This window comes from Sphaeramia orbicularis, unplaced genomic scaffold (assembly GCF_902148855.1).
Source record: "Sphaeramia orbicularis unplaced genomic scaffold, fSphaOr1.1, whole genome shotgun sequence".
NCBI classification, from domain to species: Eukaryota; Metazoa; Chordata; class Actinopteri; order Kurtiformes; family Apogonidae; genus Sphaeramia; species Sphaeramia orbicularis.
In genome coordinates this window covers 95,385-118,599 of record NW_021941508.1, presented here as the reverse complement: position 1 = coordinate 118,599, position 23,215 = coordinate 95,385, and the positions used below count along the sequence as shown (strand labels likewise).

Genomic DNA, 23,215 nt, shown 5'->3' with positions numbered 1-23,215 from the left:
TTAGGGTTACGGTTAGGGTCCGGCCCATGAGCCCAGTGTTGCTGTTTTCAATATGCAAATAATATGCAAATGAAGCCCTCCTAGCCCCTCCCCTCCATGGCAGAAAGGTGCCAGAAAGTAGAAACTGAAAAAACCACAGTAAGAGTAAAAAAAATTCTGATCAAAACCAAAAATATTTTCAAAAGGATAAACTGTCTTTGAGAAACAGTGATATTGAATAAGATGATATGATTTTCATTCAAAAACATCAGAATGCAAAAAAAAAAAAAAATAACTACAAATGAAACAGAACATTTGAAATCCGTGTTTTAAACTTAAGTCTAACATTAATAATGCCAATACCTGTTTGGACGCTGTTACGAGTTTTTACATGCGTGTTTTTCAAAGCCAATGTTTGTTTTTTCAGTTTCAGGTTGTGTTTTCAATGCCAAATGTTCTTTTCAATACCAAACATTAAAGTCATTGTTTTGGCTCCATATAAAATCCAATTTCATGATCAGTCGACACATATCAGTCCTGTTCAACTGGGCCTCATGTTTTCTACAGTCCTTGTACTTTTTCCTAACCCTAACCCTATCCCTATGACTGACGTGTGTTTTCCACTGGTTTGTTTTTGTCCATAAACAGTCACAGTCTGCTTCAGATGTGTCCCAGTCTGTGGGTCTTCAGCGTCTGTCATTTGTCCTGTTTGATTTGTTCGATATGAAAGCGTTTAACACTTGACTGTCACACAATCCCATAATCCAGCTTTGCTGCTAATCTCAGAAGTTTGCATCAACAGCTGCATGTTCTGCATCCTCTGACCCTTAACTCATCTGCTCTCACTCTTAAGCCTATTTGTTTCTTTGCTGTATTCAATTTCCAGTGCACAAAACCCCACAGATTTACCTGCACAGCAGAGTTTCCGCTCAGATTCAGACCAACGCACAGCAACACTTTTTTTTTTTTTTTGTGTGTAATTATCTTGTTTTGTTTTTTTTTCAGTCAGCATCATCTTAGCATTTTACATCATTTGCGTGACTTCTATGTATGTAAAAAAAAAAATAAATAAATAATAAAACAAAAACACAAAAACATACTCCAACAGGGGAGCATTGACAGAAATAGTAAAAATAAACAAAGCAACACAAAATATAGTTAAAGGGAAATAACACATATATTTCACATTCCATTCTTTTCCCCTGTATAAGATGAACATTGAATAGTAAAAGTGTCACATGAACCCAGGGTTTACACGGATCTAATCCACGTTACTTTGATAGAGTAAAATCTGCTCTTAATAGTGTTATAAAATACACACAGATTTTCCAATACTTGTTGAATTTGTCTGAATCCAGTCTGACAGAGAACGTCCACTTCTCCATCCTATAGATGTAATGTCTAACACTCCTCCATTTTTGGTGCGTCCTTTTTTGGTCACTTCCTAGTCATGTTTTTTTTTTTACCAACAGTATTCTGAACAGATATTTATCCATTGAATGTGTTCTGCCCTGGTTCTCTTTTCCCAACTCTAGACTCAAATGGGAATGGAAACTGGACTTTGAAAATGTTCTCCATGCTTTTCTTCAAAACCTGAAAAAAGGCACAATATAAGGCCAGTCCCAAAATATATGAAAAGGATTGGCTTTACTTTCACCACAGCGTCCAGCATCTTGTATCCTGACATTTCTGTGCTGGTGGAATCAAATATCACATTCCAAACATATTCCCTCCATGTTTGGGAGCATGTTTGGTTTCCACACGAACACTTTAGGATTAGATCAGAATAAAGAACACAAATGTTTGTCAAATTTAGGGCTGTGTACCAGCAAGAATCTGGTGATACAATACGTATCTCAATACTAGGATCATGATACGATATATCGCATATGATATATCACAATAAAACCAATACTGTAACAAGACACATTTTTAGGTTGTTTTGTTTCTTTTTTTAAGTGATTATTTCTTGGAAAATATAATTACAACCAGAAATACGCACTAAAACTAAACACATTTGTATTTGATCAGAATAGGATCTAATGCTATATAACAAAACTTTTTTGTATAAAAACTCAAAATGCAGGATTTGGATAAATGCAGTTTTAACAGTAATTTAATGAATTACTTTTTAGGGTTACAAATAACAGAGAAAAATGCCCTTGTGAATAGTTAAATAAAGAGCTCGCAGGATTCCCAAAAAAATATAAAGAAAAAGAAAAAAACAAAAAATGAACCTCTGCCATGTTTGCATTTGAATAAATACCTAAAAATATTCATACAGTGTTTTTTAATATCGATACAGTATTGTGAAATGAAAAATCGCGATATAGTGCAGAACCGATCTTTTCTTCCAGCCCTAGTCCAACTATCAGTAAAAGATCCAAACTGTCCTGAATGGATGTGATCTACTGTGATCAGCCTTGATCCTCTTCTTCTGTGTGTTGCAGAGGCCCCCACCCCAGACCCAAAGAGCCCCCCCTCCAACATGACGCTGTCCCCCCTGCAGAGGAGGAGCTGGCCCGGATCAGGAGGAAGCAGATGGCCAACGCCGTGCACTACATCTGGGAGACAGGCGAGGACAAATACATGCTGCGATACGTCCACACCGGCTTCTGGCTGTCCTGTGAGAAAACACAACGAAGGTCCGTCCAAAGCCACGAAGTGTGCAAACTTATCACTGATCAATACATCCATCAGCTGGGTTCATAAACACACCATGTTTTTTGAATTACAACAAAAACTGAATTGGCTAAAAATTTCCATAGGGGGTCAAATGAGTATCCATTTTTGTCCAAAAAAACCCCAGTTGTCCTAAAGTCACAGAGTGTGTGTAAATAATGCTAATCCATTTGTGCACAGACTACTGATATTCTCTGACAGTGGAAGCTCTATTTTCATAAATATTGGATTTGGAATAGCACGTGGATGTGAAAACTTTTGCTGGTGGACCGGACGTGACATTACCATGATGCTCTGGTCAGTCCCAGTACTTTATTAGGAATAACTTCGAGACTTCCTATTGCTAATTGTGCTCTTCTTCATAAATGTTGGTATTGTGGATCTAAAACAATCCAGCTGACACAAAAACACTAAATGTGTCAGTGGACGGATGTGACATGGTTGTTGTGGATCCCATCATACTGATGCTCTGCAGCCATGTCAGCGTTTACACTAATGATCCCTGTGCAAAAACTAGGAGCACTATTATTTATTGGATAGTTTAGCATCAGACTAAAGAGGAAAGAACAATCTAGAATTGTTCTTTGTGTCTAAAAATGCTTCTTATTGTAAAAGTGTTGATGTAAACAGTGCTGTGTGCCATTCTTCATGTATGTATTGGTGGAACAGAAGCAGGATGGATCAGCACCATACTCCAGATTGAACCTGTACAATAAAACATGTGATATGGAGGAGAGAATCGGGGAAGAAAAACTGGGGAATCCAAAAGAAGAGAAGATTTGTTTTCAGCTCAGTTCAGTTCAAATAGAACTTGTCCATTTGTGACATGAAAATATAGCATTAATTGTGCTGAAATGGTTCATTTTGGAGCTGAAAACATAGTTCATATGAGCATCACATGTTGAACAGAACTGAAATCCTGTCCATTTGAACAACTGTCATTTACCAACACAAAGTTCCTTTGGATTCACTGAGACTGATTTAATATAAACAAAGACACAAACAAGACCTCTGAGCACATTTTAGCCGAAAGATAAACGTCCCACAAATCAAGTCCAAATAAGGCATCAGTGAGGCTCGTATTAAGTAAATGTGTTTATGTTCCATCCATCCATTCCCTTCCTTTATCCGGGGCCGGGTCGTGGGGGTAACAGTCTAAGCAGGGATGCCCAGACTCCTCCCTCTCCTCAGATTCCTCTCCAGCTCTCTGGGTGGACCCCGAGGCGTTCCCAGTCCAGTTCACAGATGTAGTCCTTCCAGTGTGTCCTAGGTTTTCCCTCAGGTCTAAACCTGGTGGGACATGCCCAGACACCTCCCTCTCCTTAGACTCCTCCCTCTCCTCAGACTCCTCCTTCTGGTGGGACATGCCCAGAACACCTCCCTCTCCTCAGACTCCTCCCTCTCCTCAGTCTCATCCTCCCTGGTGGGACATGCCCAGAACACCTCCCTAGGGAGGAGTCCCAGGAGGATCTGAACCAGATGTCTGATCCACCTCACCTGGTTCCTCTGGATGTTGGAGGAGCAGCGGTTCTACTCTGAGCTCCTCCCCCTATCCCTGAGGGTGGATCCACCCACCTACAAAGGAAACTCATTTGGACCGCTTTGTATCCTGGATCTGGTCCTTTGGGTCCTGACCCAAAGCTCATGACCACAGGTGAGGGTCTGAATGTAGACTGAGGGTAAATCCAGAGCTTCTCCTTTGGGGCTCAGCTCCTTCTGAACCACAACAGACCCATACAAGCACTGCATCACAGCAGACGCTGCACCCATCCACCTGTCAATCTGAACCTCCATCCTTCCCTCACTGTGAACCAGACCCAGATACTGGAACTCCTCCACTGGGTCAAAGACTCCCCACTGACCCAGAGAGGACAAACCACCTTTTTCCGGTCCAGAACCATGGCCTCAGATTTGGAGGTGCTGATCTCATCCCACTCGCTTCACACTGGGCTGCAAACCACCCCAGGACACGCTGAAGGTCCAGGTTCAATGAGGCCAACAGGACAACATCATCTGCAAAAAGCAGAGATGAAATCCTGTGGTCCCCAAACCGGACCCCCTCCGGCCCCTGGCTGCGCCTAGAAATTCTGTCCCTAAAAATTATGCACAGAACCAGTGCTAAAAGGCAGCCCTGCTGGAGTCCAACATGCACCTGGAACAGGTCTGACTTACTGCCGGCAATGTGAACCAGACTCCTGCTTCGGTCATACAAGGACCGGACTGCCCTTAGCAGAGGACCCCGGACCCCATACTCCCAAAGCACCCCTCACAGGATATCACGAGGGACACGGTCAAACGCCTTCTCCAAATCCACAAAACACATGTGGACTGGTTGGGCAAACTCCCATGAACCCTCGAGCACCTGATGGAGGGTATAGAGCTGGTCCTGTCTTCCCGACCAGGACGAAAACAGCATTGTTCCTCCTGGAATCCGAGGTTCGACTATCGTCTGATTTTCCTCTCCAGTACCTGGAATAGACTTCCCCCAGCAGGCTGAGGAGTGGGACCCCCTGTGGTTGGAGCACATTCTCCAGTCCCTCTTTTTAAAAAGGGGGACCACCACCCCGGTCTACCATCCAGAGGTACTTCCCCGACTGCCATGTGATGTTACAGAGACATGTCAACCAAGACAGTCCCTGCACATCCGTAGACTCAAGGCACTCAGGGCGAATCTCATCCACCCCCGGTGCTCTGCCACTGAGGAGGTATCCAACCACCTGGGTGACTTCAGCTTGGGTGATGGACCAGTCCACCTCTGAGACCTGGACCAGTCCACCTCTGAGACCTCAGCCTCTGCTTCCTCCATGGAAGACGTGACAGTGGGATTGAGGAGATCCTCAAAGTATTCCTTCCACCGTCGGACAACACCCCCAGTGGAGGTCAGCTCCTCCCACTTCCACTGTAAACAGTGTTGGTGGCGCACTGCTTTACCTCCAGAGGCGCCGGACGGTTTGCCAGAATTTCCTCGAGGCTGACTGATAGTCCTCCTCCATGGCCTCCCTAAACTCCCCCTAGACCCAAGTTTTTGCCTCCACCACCACTCGGGCTGCGGCACGCTTGGCCTGCTGGTACCCATCAGCTACCTCTGGAGTCCCACGGGCCAACAAGGGTCAATAAGACTCCTTCTTCAGCTTGATGGCATCCCTTACTTCCGGGGTCCACCACCGGGTTTGGGGATTGCCGCCACGACAGGCACCGGAGACCTTGCAACCACAGCTCCAAGCAGCCGCTTCGACAATGGAGGTGGAGAACATGGTCCACTCGGACTCAATGTCCCCAGCCTCCCCAGGATCTGAGAGAAGCTCTCCCGGAGGTGGGAGTTGAAGACTGTGCTGACATCGGGTTCTGCCAGACGTTCCCAACAGACCCTCACAATGCGTTTGGGCCTGCCCAGTCTGTCCAGCTTCCTCCTTCGCCAGCGGATCCAACTCACCAGGTGAACTGCCACCTTACCGTGGTGGGGGAGTTTGAGCGCCTGAATGATCCCAGGAGGTATTTGTCAAGGGCTTTATGCCCCTGCAGGGTCCTCCCAAGGCAAACAGGTCCTGGGTGACGGGCCAGACTAAGAGCAGTTCAAAACCCCCTATGAAGAAGAAACATCCAAAGAACGTGATGTCGCCCGGCATGGCACAGCCGGGGCCCCACCCTGGAGCCAGGCCCGGGATTGGGGCTTGTAAGCGAGCGCCTGATGGCTGGGCCTTTGCCCACGGAGCCCGGCGAGGCCTAGCCTGAAGGAGCGAAGTGGGCCCGCCCTCCGATGACTCACCACCCACCGAGGGAGCTGTAGGGGCCAGGTGCATTGTGGATTGGGTGGCAGTCGACAGCAGGGGGCTCGGCGACCCGATCTCCAGACACAGAGTCTAGCTCTTGGGACATGGAATGTCACTTCGCTGGGGGGGAAGGAGCCGGAGCTTGTGAGGGAGGGTTGAGAGATATTGTCTTGATATAGTTGGGCTTACCTCTGCACACAGCTTGGCTCTGGAACCCAACCCATCGAAAGGGGCTGAACTCTCCACTTCTCTGGCATTGCCTGCGGTGAGAGGCGGCAGGCTGGTGTGGGCTTGCTCGTAGCCCCTCAGCCCAGCCGCCATGTGTTGGAGTTCATCCCTGTGACGAGAGGGTCGCATCCCTGCACCTTTGGGTTGGGGACAGGTGCCTCACTGTTTTTTCAGCCTACGGTCCGAACAGCAGTGCAGAGTACCTGGCCTTCTTGTAGTCCCTGGGAGGGGTACTGGATGGTGCTCCGACTGGGGACTCCATTGTTCTCCTGGACGACTTCAATGCCCACGTGGGCAACGACAGTGAGACCTGGAGGGGCGTGATGGGGAGGAAACAGCCTCCCCGATCTGAACCCGAGTGGTGATTTGTTATTGGACTTCTGTGCTAGTCACAGTTTGTCCATAACGAACACCATGTTCGAACACAGGGATGTCCAGAAGTGCATGTGGCACCAGGACACCCTAGGCCGGAGGTCGATGATCGACTTCGTTATCGTGTCATTAGACCTCCACTGCGTGTTTTGGACACTAGGGTGAAGAGAGGGGAAGAGTTGTCAACCAATCACCACCTTGTGGTGTTAATGTTCCTTTGGTTGGAACTGGAACCCTAACCCTAACCCTTTGGTGTGAACTGTTCCTTCAGGTGACGACCAGGAGAGAAAAGTGTCGCAGCTTCATCGAGTTGACTCCAGGAGAAACCCAGGTTTATACACAAACTAACTTTAACCCAGAACTAACCCATGAAACAGAACTAACCCTAACCCAGAACTAACCCATGAACAGACCTAACCCTAATCCAGAACTAACCCATGACCAGAACTAACCCATGAACAGAACTAACCCTAATCCAGAACTAACCCATGAACAGAACTAACCCAGAACTAACCCATGAACAGAACTAACCCTAATCCAGAACTAACCCATGAACAGACTAACCCTAATCAAGAACTAACCCATGAACAGAACTAACCCTAACCCAGAACTAACCTAACCCCAACTAACCCATGAACAGAACTATCCCTAATCCACAACTAACCCTTGAACAGAACTAACCCCAACCCAGAACTAATCCATGAACAGAACTAACCCTAACCCAGAACTAACCCTAACCCAGAACTAACCCTAACCCCAAACTAACCCATGAACAGAACTAACCCTAACCAGAACTAACCCATGAACAGAACTAACCTATGAAGAGAACTAACCCTAACCTAGAATTAACCCATGAACAGAACTAACCCTAACCCACAACTAACCCATGAACAGAACTAACCCATGAACAGAACTACCCTAACCCACATAAACAACCATTAATTTCACATCAGTTGAAGGAAACATCAGTCTTATCCCATGTAATATGTGAGTCTGATCTGTCCCCTGTCCTTCTGTCCATCTGTCCATCTCTTCACTTGTCCATGCTGTCCACTTGTCCTTCTGTCCCCTTGTCCCTCTGTCCACTTGTCCATCTGTCCATTTGTCCATCTGTCCACAGGTGTCCTCTGGTTGTCGTCATCAGTGAGTTCATGTACATCGGTCTGTTGTCCATGGGTTTCCTGTTGATGTGTGTGGAGTTCATCTGTTTGTGCGCAAAGAGAGAAATGAACGCCCTGAAGATCAACGCCTTCGCCGCCATGTGCACCGTCCTATCAGGTACCAGTTTAGGACTCCTCCCCTCCTGTCCTATCAGGTACCAGTTATGGAGGCACATTCATGGTTTCATATTGACTTGGACCAGTTTAGTCCAGACGTGTGTGAACAGATCTGCCCCTTCTGTCCAATATCTGTAACTCTATTTAAACAAACTGTCTTCCGAACAGCGCCAGGCTGTCCACAGACAAAACTACGCTTATTACAAATTGCTGTGATGTGGTTCTCAAATTCATAGTTGAGTTTTTATTGGCTGAAATGTTGACTTGTTTGTGCAGACCAGGCCTGGGTATCATGGCCAGCAGTCGGACATTGTCACTTTATTTTTCCTCTAACTCCATACTCAGCCATAGGTGTTCATATGGATCCAAGTTATTATTCCAAGAATGAGCAGCTTCCACGACTCGCCTCAGAGAACCCCCGGGCCTCCGGTTCCTTCACACTGTGGGGAGGACCTCCAGCGGAGGACATCTGACAGGAAAAGTGTAGGAAGAGGGGATCTGTTGTAAGCTTTTAGCCTAGTTAGCAAGCCAGTTCACTGGCCCCTCTTCTGCTTCTCAGCACTCTGTTTCCTTGCTCCTCTAAGTCTGGGTTTCTTATCGGTCAAGGCTCTTGTCCTCAGGATCTGCAGTCCACCCAACGTGGTCTGGAGCTCTGCTTTAATATCTGTTTAATGCTTTAATTGCACCTGAGCTATACTTCTACACTGGTAGCTGAGAAGCTGCTGCTCATGTCAGAGATCCAGATCCAGATGTAGATCCAGATCCAGATGTAGATCCAGATGTATGTAAACCCTGGGATGTGGATCAGTGTTTGGATCACGTCCTGTTTTCAGAAGGCCATGGTCAAATGTTTTCTGTGTTCAGAATGGAACCACACCAAGAATTCAAAACAATCAACCAATCAGCAACCTCGCTGTTGTCACTGTTTGATCAGATGTACCCCTGGTACATGTTCTACCCGTGGTACATGTTCTACCCATGGTACATGTTCTACCCGTGGTACATGTTCTAACCCCTGGTACGTGTTCTACCTGTGGTACATGTTCTACCCCTGGTACATGTTCTACCCATGGTACATGTTTTATCTGTGGTACATGTTCTAACCCATGGTACATGTTCTAACCCCTGATACATGTTCTACCTCTGGTACATGTTCTACCTGTGGTACATGGTCTCCTCCTTGGACCCTCCCCCAGGTTTGAAGAGATCCTTTTCTTCTTCATAGGTATGATGGGCATGGTGGGCACACATGATGTACACCACAGTGTTCCAGATGACTGGCAGCATCGGCCCTAAAGACTGGAGCCTCAGACCTGGGACTACGGATGGTCCTTTGCGTAAGTTTAACTCATTCATTCAAACTCATCCATGCAGTGGAAAACAGAATTGACCACAGATAAAAAAAAAAAAACACAACAAAGACAAAGTTTAGAGCTACCGACAAAAGGACCAACTGGTTCGACAAAAGGACCAGCTGGTCCAACCTCAGAGGACTCTGGAAACTTCTGCATTTGACGCAGATTTTTGAGAAATAACTGATGATAGGACAGAGCATGGGTTCTTCTCAGTTCTGCCTTGGGTTCTTCTCAGTTCTGCATGGTTCTTCTCAGTTCGACCATGGGTTCTTCTCAGTTCCACCATGGGTTCTTCTCAGTTCCACCAATGGGGTTCTTCCACATACATCCTGTACAGACTCAACACTATTCTTCCTGTCCTATTATTAAATCTAATTTGACTTAATTTCCTTCATTGGTTCAGTTTTGAACCCTAAACCCTTGTCGTGGGGCATAATCAGAGTCATTCCATTAATAACAGTCGTTTCGTTCCTTCCCTGTTGTTTTGCGTAGTTGATTGACAGCAGTGGATCCACCCCTTTTCCACCACAGGACATTTGACCTTCAACCTTTACTTACCAGAACTTTGGAGAATCTTGGTGCATTTCCACTGAAGTTACTCCATACAAAACTTTCCTTCAACTCCAAACTTTCCCAGATGAAAGTTCCTGGTAGGGGGCGGGACTTTTCAGATTCCATGAACATTGATTGGTGGAACCATAAGGATAGTGTTCACCGAGTTCAGCCAGTGTGTGTGTGTAATCTGCTTTATTCCATTTGTACGAGGTTCCATCTGATCTGAAATCTGGCTCCATTGGTCACTGATGTAAAGTCACACATGCACGTTTGATCAGATTCCATTTATTTGGATTTTATTTCTCTGTTGAATGTTTTTAGTTCAACCATAATTGTCATCGTCTGTTCTGTATCCAATAGTTCGATAAATCAATCATTTAGGAATTGACAGGATTTTTTCATGAACTATAGGAAACAATATTTAGCTTTTATTCTTATAGACCCGATGCCAAAGACAAATTCAGGTTCTCCAGGAAAATTGCCGCTTATCAATAATCGTTAATTGAGAAGGTCACCAAGTGATGATTAATGGAGTTAATCGATCATTTGCGTCCCTAGTTCCTACTTTTTCCTTCATGGTGCATGTGTGAGTCTTCCCAGTCCGTCCAATCACACTAATAGTATTTATGTCAATACAAGTGTTTGTGTCGACCCTCACATTCGTTTGATCTGATTTAAAAAGTTTGTATTGAGCTTTTCCACAGACAACACTGTGGATTCCATGACATCATCTGCATACAATGAAGAGTTATATTTCCAGACAATGTTGATGCCTGTCCATGTGCGTTTGACGCTGTTGAACGCTGTGGAACACTTGTCCATTTGCTGTTGAATGCTTTGTCTACGTGCTGTTGAACGCTGCTGAACGCTTATCCATGTGCTGTTGAACGCCTGTTGAATGCCTGTAGATGTGCTGTTGAATGCTGTTGAACGCCTATATATGTGCTGTTGAACGTTGTTGAAGCCTGTCCTGTGCGTTGTTGAATGCCTGTCTATGTGCTGTGAACACTATTGAATGCCTGTATATGTGTTGTTGAATGCTGTTGAACGCCTGTATATGTGCTGTGTGAACGTTGTTGAAGGCCTGTCTGTGTGTTGTTGATGCCTATGTGCTGTTGAACACTATTGAATGCCTGTAGATGGTTGTTGAATGCTGTTGAATGCTGTTGAATGCCTGTTGAACGCTGTTGAATGCCTGTTGAATGCCTGTTGAACGCAGTTGATGCCTGTTGAACACTTGTTGATGCCTGTTGAACGCTGTGAATGCTGTTGAACCGCCTGTATATGTGCTGTTGAAACGCCTGTATATGTGCTGTTGAACGCCTGTATTTGTGCTGTTGAATGCCTGTTGAACGCTGTTGAAATGCCTGTTGAACGCTGTTGAACGCCTGTTGAACACTGTTGAATGCCTGTTGGACGCAGTTGAATGCCTGTTGAACACTGTTGAACGCCTGTTGAATGCTGTTGAACGCCTGTATATGTGCTGTTGAAACGCTGTTGAACGCCTGTATATGTGCTGTTGATGCTGTTGAATGCCTGTTGAATGCCTGTTGAATGCCTGTTGAATGCCTGTTGAACGCCTGTTGAATGCCTGTTGAACACAGTTGAATGCCTGTCCCTGTTTCTGCAGAATGGCATGGCTGTCCTTCAGCTGCTGCATGGCGGCCGCCGTGGCAACGCTCAATTCCTACACCAAGACCGTCATCGAGACGAGGCACCGGGCCAGAGGTGGGATGGAGGAGGCGAGGGCCGCCGCCCGGCCCCGTCCTATGAGGAGGTGGTTCGAGCGGGAGGCGGGAAGCCGTAGGCGGAGGAGTTTACTCCGTCAGCCAGCTGATTCAACTGGGCCAGCAGTGGGGTACTCATGGACCCTCTGTGGCCCAGAGGATTGGGCCCGGCGGTGGGACCGCTGCATGTGGGGCCGGAGGAGCGCTGCTGGTGGGCGGAGGAGGGATCGTAGTGGTGGGATGGGAGCGGTAGGGATGGGAAATAGGAATGGGAGGAGCAGGGGCAGGAGGAGGAATGGGAGCTGGAGTTATGGGGGTCGGAGCTGTAGGAGCCGGAGCGGTAGGATTGGGAGGGATGGGGGTGTGGACCAATAGGTGAGGAGAACGGCTGGTGGACCCCCATGGGGTGGTGGTGGTGGAGGGGGTGTGAGCAGAGGGTGTGAAGACTGTGAACGGGAGAATGGACGAAATGGAGTACGCCCTGCAGGACGACCCGAAGGGTCACTGTGCTAAAGGGGGACTAGACGACGAAGGGTCACTGTGCTAAATGTGGACTAACGACACTGAAGGGTCACTGTGTTAAGGTGGACTAGATGACACAGAAGGGTCACTGCGCTAAAGGTGGACTAGATGACACAGAAGGGTCACTGCGCTAAAGGTGGACTAGACGACAGAAGGGTCACGGTGGTAAAGATGGACTAGAAAACAGAAGGGTCACTGTGGTAAAGATGGACTAGAAAACAGAAGGGTCACTGTGGTAAGATGGACTAGACGACACAGAAGGGTCACTGTGGTAAAGATGGACTAGACGACACAGAAGGGTCATTGTGCTAAAGGTGGACTAGACGACACAGAAGGGTCATTGTGCTAAAGGTGGACTAGACGACACAGAAGGGTCATTGTGCTAAAGGTGGACTAGACGACAGAAGGGTCACTGTGTTAAAGGTGGACTAGATGACACAGAAGGGTCACTGCGCTAAAGGTGGACTAGACGACAGAAGGGTCACGGTGGTAAAGATGGACTAGAAAACAGAAGGGTCACTGTGGTAAAGATGGACTAGACGACAGAAGGGTCACTGGTGCTAAAGGTGGACTAGACGACACAGAGGGTCATTGTGCTAAAGGTGGACTAGACGACATAAGGGTCACTGTGCTAAAGAGGGACTAGACGACAGAAGGGTCACTGTGTTAAAGGTGGACTAGACGACACAGAAGGGTCATTGTGCTGAAGGTGGACTAGACGACAGAAGGGTCACTGTGTTAAAGGTGGACTAGACGACACAGAAGGGTCACTGTGCTAAAGGTGGACTAGACGACAGAAGGGTCACTGTGCTAAAGATGGACTAGACGACAGAAGGGTCACGGTGGTAAAGATGGACTAGACGACAGAAGGGTCACTGTGCTAAAGGTGGACTAGACAACCACAGAAGGGTCACTGTGCTAAGGTGGACTATACGACACCGAAGGGTCACTGTGCTAAAGGTGGACTAGACGACAGAAGGGTCACTGTTCTTAAGGTGGACTAGATGACAGAAGGGTCACTGCGCTAAAGGTGGACCTAGACTATACAGAAGGGTCACTCTGCTAAAGGTGGACTAGATGACAGAGTGGTCACTGCGCTAAAGGTGGACTAGACGACAGAGGGGTCACGGCGCTAAAGGTGGACTAGACGACAGAAGGGTCACTGTGCTAAAGGTGGACTAGACGACAGAAGGGTCACTGTGCTTAAGGCGGACTAGACGACTGTGTCACCAATCACAAGTGTTTGCTCCTGGAGGATTCTGTTGGGTCTCGTAAACTTGACTTGATTCTGATTTGAATTGATAAAGCACTTTGTGACTCGGTCTGTGAAAAGTGCTCTATAAATAAAATTTACTTACTACTTATTTACTAAAGGTGGACTAGACGACAGAAGGGTCACTGTGCTAAAGGTGGACTAGAGGACAGTGACAAATGCAGGGAACCATCAGAGCCCAGGCTCCTTGTTTAATGTCCCATTTCCTCTAAGTGGTAACGACTTTATCTCGACTCGACTCGGCCTTTTTGCATTTCCATTTACGAAAAAGGACCTGGAATCTGGTACCTGGTCCTAGTTTTTTGGAATTTGGTACCTGGTACTAGTTTTTTTGGAATCTGGTACCTGGTACTAGTTTTTTGGAATCTGGTACCTGGTCCTAGTTTTTGGTACCCTCCTCCTCTGAGGTTCCAGGACTGGGGACCAGATACTAAGGTGACACTGTGTAAACACTGCAGACCTCTGATTGGTCAGTGGTGTGTGTGCCCCGCCCTTTTCCAGTAAATCTGTCAGTAGGTGAATCCACATGATGACAGTCTGTAAAACTACACCATGGTTTGTCCAGGAGGTTCAGACGCAAACATTCAGCAGGAGTTTGACCAGACAACAGGCAACCAGTGAGTTTATCAGCAACTGTGAGCAGAGCACACAGAAGGAACGCACCGCATCGCTATGACGACCAGGGACTGGAAAGAGGGAGGATCTGGAATGGAAACGGTCTGGAATAGGACCTGGTACCAGAGTGGAAAGGGTCTGGAATAGGACCTGGTACCAGAGTGGAAACGGTCTGGAATAGGACCAGAGTGGAGTTGAGCCGAGCCGGTTCCACGTAGTGGAAACGCGGCATTAGTGACTTCAGATGGAGGAACCATCAGAGTCGACGCTTCATGTTTCAGGACTTCACTGAACTCTGAGACTGACTTTGGATCCTTCCAAGTCTTTAACAGTTTCTCGTGGCCAGAACAGACCCGAGGTAAAACCCCTGAAGCACAGGACAGACCCGGAGTTAAAATCCTAACTCTAACAATCACATCTTCAATCTCACCAGCAGATGTCAGTAGTTTCCCAGCAATGAACAGATTTGTACAAAGAGTTCAGAATTATGATGAAACGACTGAAACAACTGTTACACAGCAGATGGTACTGATGTTATGGATGTTACTGCTGTGATTGTGGTTAGCGTGTTACTTTGTTGGAAACTCTAAGTCTGAATTTTTTCGGTCTCATTTTTATAATTTTATTGTTGACTTGATCTGATCACAAACAAAATCGAACTCAGCTGAGGATCCGCAGCCCAAGTGGGGAAATGGACCCTGAACAATGCACCTCACTTTTATAAATCCTTGTAAACTGATCTTCAAACTCTGGCTGAACCCCTAGGTGGCCGTGGTCACAGAACATGGACTGGTGTCATATGACTCTAGAAGTCAAGCAGATGAAATTCCTCAACTCAATGTAAAAGCCCATAATGAGCATAATGTGTTTCCCTTTTATCTGTTGTTGTTTCCGATCGTCGGTGGGCGTGTGTATTTAAAAGTGTGTCTAAGGTAAAGTCCTGTGATCATAAATGTGTCAGTTTAGTTTTGTGACTAAGAGGGACCTATCCTAAGAACTGGACCACTGACCTAAGAACTGGACCTCTGACCAGTGAAACAAAGAACATCGAGTGACACAAAGAATCCTGACCAATACTCACTACGCGATTAAACCCACGAATTCAACCATCCAAATTCAAATCATATTTCATTGTTCAGTAATTGTTCCTAAACTGTGGAATATCCTTCCTGACATTGATGTTTTGGTATTTTATTTATTTTACTCCATTTTGGTTTATCTTGTGTAGATTTTATTATCTGTTGTTTCTTTTTTTTTATTTCTATTCCTTCTTTGAATCTTTACAGTACTTTGGTCCACGTCTGTTGTTTTTAAATATACTTTATGAATAAAATTGACTTGACTGGACTACGGATGTTACAAATGTTACAGATTTACTGATGTTACTGATTTTACATGTGTTACAGATGCTGCAGATGTTACTGATGCTACATTTAATTTCCTTTCCTTTTTTTTTTTTTTTTTCTTTTTCTTTATGGGCTCAGCTGGCTGACAGGCAGCTGTCTGTACCAATAAGGCAGCAGCCGACACCAACTGTACTCCCAGTCATCATTGCCCATTTTTCTGACACCTTTGCTCGTGTATCCTCTTTTATTTGGACAGTTTACCAGGGAGTGTCTCACGCTACTTTTTTTTTTTTTCCTACTTGTCTTGTTCTTCATCCTAACAGCAGAATGGTAGTCTGGTTCCTTTTGGTGCTGAACAAATTTGCTTTGCCAAGGGTAACTTCATAAAGTATATGAAGCGCCCTTTGATATTCTACTGTGTTTATTATGAGTTTAGTTGAACCACATTTCGATGCCTGACCTGACATGGGGGGTGGGGGGTGGTGGGAGAGAACAAGAGAAGAAGGTGGAGAAGACCCTCTACAAGAAAGTATCAACAATACAAACAGTAACAACCATGGAGACAATTATAATGGAAACAATAACTACAACCAGAACTGAGTAAACTGGGCAGAAGAGAGAGAAAACAAACAAAAACTACAGAAAAAACAAACAAAACAGCAATGAAATACATAAGACCTATGAAAAGACAGCATGAACAAATATCGTATACCACGTTCCACGTGGTATACGTTCCGTATACCACGTACCGCAAGCACCCCAGCACAGCCCCAGCACAAACCACAGCCCAGAGCAGCAACACCAGCCGCCAGGAACCCACCACGGTCCACCCCCCCCCCCCCAGCCACCGCCACACACCCCCAGTGCCTGCACACACATGTCTTTCCTGGTCTCAACAAGACCTGCGGTGGGCAAGAGAGCGGCTAGCCCAGCCCCACCACCACAATCCCCATGCGCACACATCATTCATCAGAGGGCGGCACCCCCCCAGTATGCAGCCAGGTGAGCTCCAAGCCAATGTTCCAACCCCCCTCCCTCCGGGCCCCCCGCCCCAGACAGCATCCAGGAAACATGGGGGTGCATGCTCTCACCTCTCCCAAGTCTCTTTTCAGTTGGAGCCCTGAAGCGAAGCGGCGTTCGTAAGACTTAAGAGGGCCTTCACTTCGGCTCCCATCCTGTCTGTCCCTGACCCCGTTGGTCAGTTTGTGGTGGAGGTGGATGCCTCTGATTTGGGGGTTGGAGCGGTCATTTCTCAATGTTCTCCTAAGGACAACAAGCTCCACCCATGCGCCTTCCTCTCGAGGAAGCTGTCTAAGGCCCGAGAGGAATTATGACATCAGCAACAGAGAACTGTTGGCCATCAAGGTGGCCTTGGAGGAATGGCAGCATTGGCTAGAGGGGACGGACATACCATTTCTGATCTGGACTGACCATAAAAAACCTCGAATACCTGCGTTCTCCTAAGAGACTCAACTCCTGTCAGCCAGGTGGGCTCTTTTTTTTCACACGATTCAATTTTTCTCTCTTATATCGACCCGGCTCAAAAAATGGCAAACCAGATGCTCTGTCAAGGATTTTTATGCCTGATTAAGCTGAGTCTGAACCAGAAAACATCTTACCTGAGTAATGTGTGGTGGATGCCGTCCGTTGGGAGATTGAGAGTTCTGTCATTGAGGCACTAAGAGACTGTAATATTCCGGCTGGTGTTCCACCAGACCGCCTGTTTGTCCCTGTTAACCTCCATCCGCAGGTCATCCACTGGGCCCACACATCCAGGTGGGCTTGTCACCCGGGGGTCCCAGCGGACCATGTTCATAATTAACCAGTGCTTTTGGTGGCCCACCATGGAGAAGGAGATGGCGGAATAACGTGGCGGCCTGTCCCACCTGCGCAGCTTGCAAGACTTCAAATAAACCCCTGGTTGGTCAGTTACGTCGCTGCCTGTTCCTAGCAGACCCTGGTCGGACATTTCTTTGGATTTTGTGACCGGGCTGCCCCCCGTCAGATGGTAATACCACAGTTTTAACCATTGTTGATCGGTTCTCTAAGATGGTTCATTTTGTGACCCTCTGCCAAAGAGACGGCAGAGGCAGTTTGTACCATGTCTATCGACTTCATGGGTTCCCTAAGGATGTGGTGTCCGATAGAGGCCCTCAGTTTATCGCATGTTTTGGCGTGCTTTTTGCTCCCTCATTGGGGCTTCAGTCAGTCTGTCCTCGGGCTACCACCCTCAGTCTAATGGTCAGACTGAACGGCTTAATCAGGTGCTGGAGGCCAGCCTGAGAGTTCTGGCCTCTCACAAGCCTGCATCATGGTGCCATCAGCTGATTTGGGTGGAATACACCCATAATTTGTTGCCCTGTGCTTCATCTGGTCTGTCTCCATTCCATGTAGTTTTTGGATATCAGCCTCCCCTGTTCCAGCCCATGAGAAGGACGTCAGCGTCCCCTCAGCTCTGGCTCTGATACGGAGATGCAAGAGGACCTGGATTCGCCCCGAAAAGCTCTGTTAAAGGCCTCAGGGATCTACAAGGCAGCTGCAGACCGGCACAGGACTCCTGCTCCTGTCTACCAGCACAACCAGTGTGTGTGGCTGTCAACCCGTCATCTCCCTTTGAGGGTGGAGAGCCGCAAGCTGGCACCCAGGTTCGTGGGTCCTTTCCCTATTTCAAAGATTATTAACCCTGTCTCTGTTCGCCTTAAACTACCTAGGACTATGAGAATTCACCCAACCTTTCATGTCAGTCAAGTAAAACTGGCTAAAGAGAGCCGGTTGGTCCCGCTCACCCAGCCACCACCACCGCCCCGGATGATTGATGGGGATCCAGCCTACACTGTTCGCCAGCTCCTAGCGGCCCGTCGTTGGGGGAAGGGATTCCAATACTTGGTGGACTGGGAAGGATACGGCCCTGAAGAGCGTTCCTGGGTGCCCGCCTCCAACATCGTAGACCCGGACCTGATCCAGGACTTCCATCACCGCCACCCGGAGGTTCCTGGGCTGTCCGGAGCCGTCCCCTAGAGGAGGGGGTACTGTCATGTCGGCTCCCAGACAGTGTCTGGATTTTGTCTGTCTTTCTGTTTTGTCTGTCATTTCCTGTTTTATTTTGTTAAGTTTCCCTCATGTGTCTTGTCTGGTGTCTTTACTTCCCTTCCTTGATTGTTTCACCTGCTCCTGATTGCCTGACTCCACCCTGATGTGTTCCACCTGTGTCTAATTGTCTTCCCTCCCTCTTGTGTATTTAAACCCTGTGTCCTCCCCTGTCTCTTTGCCAGTTTGTTTGCTCCACTCGTTGTGGTTACTCACCAGCGTTTTGGATCCTGTCAGTCTGTCTGCCCGTTGTGACCTGTTTTGTCTACCGACCACCGATTCTGCCTTGCTCGTCTGTTGTGACCTGGTCGTTCATTCCAACTTCCGATTCTGCCTTTTCCCCTGATTACCTCAGCCTCCAACGATTACCTGTGTGTTTTGACCCTTGCCTGGATTTTGACCGGAGTAAAGCCTGCTCCTCATGTCCCGTTGCCTCCTGTTGTGCTCTTCCGTTATGACCTGGCCTGTTTTTGACATCCCTTTGTTTGCCCTATTCGGGTTGCTGTCGGGATTTCTCAGCTCGGCTGTGCTGACCGCCTGCTGACCCCCGCTCACAGCCTGGACGTCGAGTCCAGAGACCCATGCCTTCACAGACGGTTAACTATTCTGTGTTGTGCTTTTTCCCCTGTGATTGTGTTTAATAACCACTCTCAACTTTACATCTGTTTGCTGGTCTTGCATTTGGGTTCAGGCTTGTACTCAGTCCGTTACACGCGGAGGTTCAAAAGTTCTGCTACCTTGATTGGTAGTTGCAGGTTTAACTGGTTAGGGGTATATTTCTTACCTATAATAGATTTGATTTGGTGATATTCAAAAATGTGGTGCTGCTAATCCCATGTTGTGAAGTGAGCATGTAAATGGTACAAAGTTTCCGTCCACTATGATATTTTCTAAATGTGTTATTCCTTTGTTCTTCCACTGAGTAAAGTTTATAATTCTTTTATTTTGCAGGATGTCAGGGTTGTTCCAGATGGGTGTCTGCTTACATGGAAATGAGTGAACATTTGTTTATTTTAAGAAATTCCCACCAGGCTGTCAGAGTGGAGCTGATGTTCACACTTCTGTAACATTTATGATGCTTATGGTTGAACTAATGAATGGTAAGTCAGATATTGCTAGATCATCACACATTGCCTGCTCTATATCTAGCCATGGCTCATCTAGATAACTAGGTTTGAGCCATTTGCAGATATACTGCAGCTTATTGGCTAGGAAATATTGGCTGAAGTTGGAGAGGTCTAAACCGCCCCTGTCTTTGGTCTGTTGTAATGTATTTAGACTTATACGTGATGGTTTGTTTTCCCAAAGGAATTTAGAGACGTGTGAGTCCAGTGACATGAACCAACTAGAGGATGGTTTGATGGGTATCATGGAAAATAAATAGTTAATTTTAGGTAAAATCATCATTTTGATGGTGGCAACTCTCCCCATGAGTGAAACGGGTAATCGCCTCCACCGCAGAAGATCATCCTCTGTTGTTTTCAAGAGTTGAACATAGTTCAGTTTTATTAGTTCTGACAACCTGGGTGAAATATTTATACCTAGATATCTAATATTTCCTGAATGTATTGTAATATTGGGCACACCTTGAAAGTGACAGTTAATAGGCAGGGCTGTGGTCTTAGTCCAGTTAATGGAGTAATCCGATATTGATGAATAGTTATTTATAAGTGTGATCGTCTGGTAGAGAGATGCTTGTGAGTTTCTGGAGAAAAAGTAATACATCATCAGCATAAAGACTTATTTTGTGATCTATATTCTGGTACAGATTCCTTTTATTTCATCCTGTTGTCTAATGGCAGCTGCTAAAGGTTCAATAAAGATGGCAAAAAGTGAGGGGGAAAGTGGGCAGGCCCTGTGGGGTGCCTCTGTGCAGACTGCAGCTTGGAGAAGTTTGATCATGGTCCTCACACATGCATGAGGGTTCTTCTACAATATACTATCCAGTCAATGAAAGATGGTCCAAATCCAAACTTATTTATGTTGTAAATAGAAATTTCCAGTTGACCCGGTTGAATGTTTTTCTGCATCTAGAGAAATAATTCTGGTTTCAGATTGTGTATGTTAGAATAATCTATGAGGTTAATTAATCTGTGTGTGTTAGTTGAAGAGTGTCTACCTTTAATAAAACCTGTTGATCTGGATAGATTATTAAAGGAGTTATTTTCTCTATCCTTCTGGCCAGAGCTTTACTGATTCTTTTTAGATCTACACTGATTAGTGAGATTGGGCGGTAGCTGCATGGGAATGTTACAGTGGCCCAGAGGTGCAACAGGCCAAAAAATTATCCACTAGACGAAAAAAATTATCTACAACAAGAAAAAAAAAGAGAACAGCCTAAAAAAATTATCCACGAGATGAAAAAAATTATCTACTACAAGAAAAAAAAGAGAACAGCCTAAAAAAATTATCCACGAGATGAAAAAAATTATCTACTACAAGAAAAAAAAAAAGAAAAACAGCCCAAAAAAATTATCCACTATAAGGAAAAAAAAAGAGAGAACAGCCTAAAAAAATTATCCACTAGACAAAAAAATTATCTACTGCAAGAAAAAAAGAGAACAGCCTAAAAAAAATTATCCACTATAAGAAAAAAAGAGAACACGCCCAAAAAAAATTATCCACTAGATGAAAAAAAAAACCCTATAAGAAAGAAAAGAGACCAGCCAAAAAATTATCCACTAAAAGAAAAAAAATAAGAGAACAGGCAAAAAAAATTATCTACTAGCCCAAAAAATATTCACTATAAGAAAAAAAAAAGAACAGGTGAAAAAAATTATCTATGAGAAAAAAAAAAGAGAGCAGCCCAAAAAAATATCCACTATAAGAAAAAAAAACACATCATCCACCTTTTCAATTACGGGGGCGCTGTTTACCTGAAAGGTGGTCTTGCTTTAAAATTAAGGCCACCACAAAAAATAAAAGGATAGGCTGAAAAATTTTAAGGCTTTCGGCTAATGTGGCTAATGCTAAGGAAGTACCCCCACCGGAAGTGGATGTCGTGCGCTAAAAAATAGTTATTTTAAAATATAGATATTTCCATTAATATAGTTTGCAAAGCAGTTAAATGATTAAATACGGTTCCAGTGTCTGCTCCAGGTTAGGCATGGGCGTTAAATGGTTAAGGTTAGGGTTAGGGTATGGTTGGGGTTAGTTTTCAGTGGTAAATGGCCCTTGTGTGCACTGTGTGAAGGTTCGTTGCTAAGCTAATGCTAACGCGAAAAGTTGACGGCAACTTTGTGAACTACCAGTGCGAGTAAACAATTTTGTGATTACGGTGTTGAATTGTTCAACTGCCTGACATTCAGTATCATTTTTGATGAATATTCGCTACAAGAAGTTCTAAAATTATTTATTTTGAGAGGAGGAGAAGAGGAGCTTCCTGTGGAGCTCCACTATCATGGCATCGCCCATTTGTTGAGAGACAGCGAGTGCATATTGCGGCACCGACACTGGTACCGTGGCACCTCGGCTGGTGCGGCACCACGGTTGATGCCGCGAGGTGCCGTGGCACCTCGGCTGGTGCCGCGACGTACCGCGGTACCACGGCTCGGTGCCAGGTACCCCAGCACGGCACCGCGTACCATGGCTCGGTACCACAGCTCAGCTCGTTGCCAGGTGCCGAGGCACTGCGGTACCACGGCACACATCTGTATCTCCACAAAATGTCCTTCTTGATCTAGTGTTAGTGAGACACTCCGTTTGAGTGAGGAGCAGAGGTCTACCTGCAAACAAATGGGCGATGCCATGATAGTGGAGCTCCACAGGAAGCTCCTCTTCTCCTCCTCTCAAAATAAAATAACACAAAGTTGCCGTCAACTTTTCGCGTTAGCATTAGCTTAGCACGAACCTTCACACAGTGCACACAAGGGGCATTTACCACTGAAAACTAACCCCAACCATACCCTAACCTTAACCATTTAACGCCCATGCCTAACCTTGAGCAGACACTGGAACCGTATTTAATCATTTAACTGCTTTGCAAACTTATTAATGTAAATACCTATATTTTAAAATAACTTTATTTTTTAGCGCACGACCGCCACTTCCGGTGGGGTACTTCCTTAGCATTAGCCACATTAGCCGAAAGCCTTAAAATGTTTCAGCCTATCCTTTTATTTTTTGTGGTGGCCTTAATTTTAAAGCAAGACACCTTTCGGGTAAACAGCACCCCCGTAATTGAAAAGGTGGATGATGGGTTTTTTTTTTCTTATAGTGGATATTTTTTTGGGCTGCTCTCTTTTTTTTCTCATAGTAGATAAATTTTTTCCACCTGTTCTTTTTTTTTCTTATAGATGAATAATTTTTTGGGCTAGTAGATTAATTTTTTTGCCTGTTCTCTTATTTTTTTCTTTTAGTGGATAATTTTTTTGGCTGGTCTCTTTTTTTTCTTAGAGGGGATTTTTTTTTTTTTCATCAAGTGGATA

The 23,215-nt window shown here is 45.8% G+C and overlaps 1 protein-coding gene across 1 annotated transcript in view; it reads left to right on the top strand.

Moving 5' to 3' along the window:
• The window catches only part of LOC115416000 (hepatic leukemia factor-like), a 35,617-nt gene extending 26,315 nt beyond the window's left edge, over positions 1 to 9,302 (top strand). The window contains exon 4 of the mRNA XM_030129699.1: positions 9,142 to 9,302. Within this exon, the coding sequence (XP_029985559.1) occupies positions 9,142 to 9,238 (97 nt within the window). The 3' untranslated portion in view covers positions 9,239 to 9,302. The remainder of the gene's footprint in view (positions 1 to 9,141) is intronic.
• Positions 9,303 to 23,215: the final 13,913 nt, after the last annotated feature.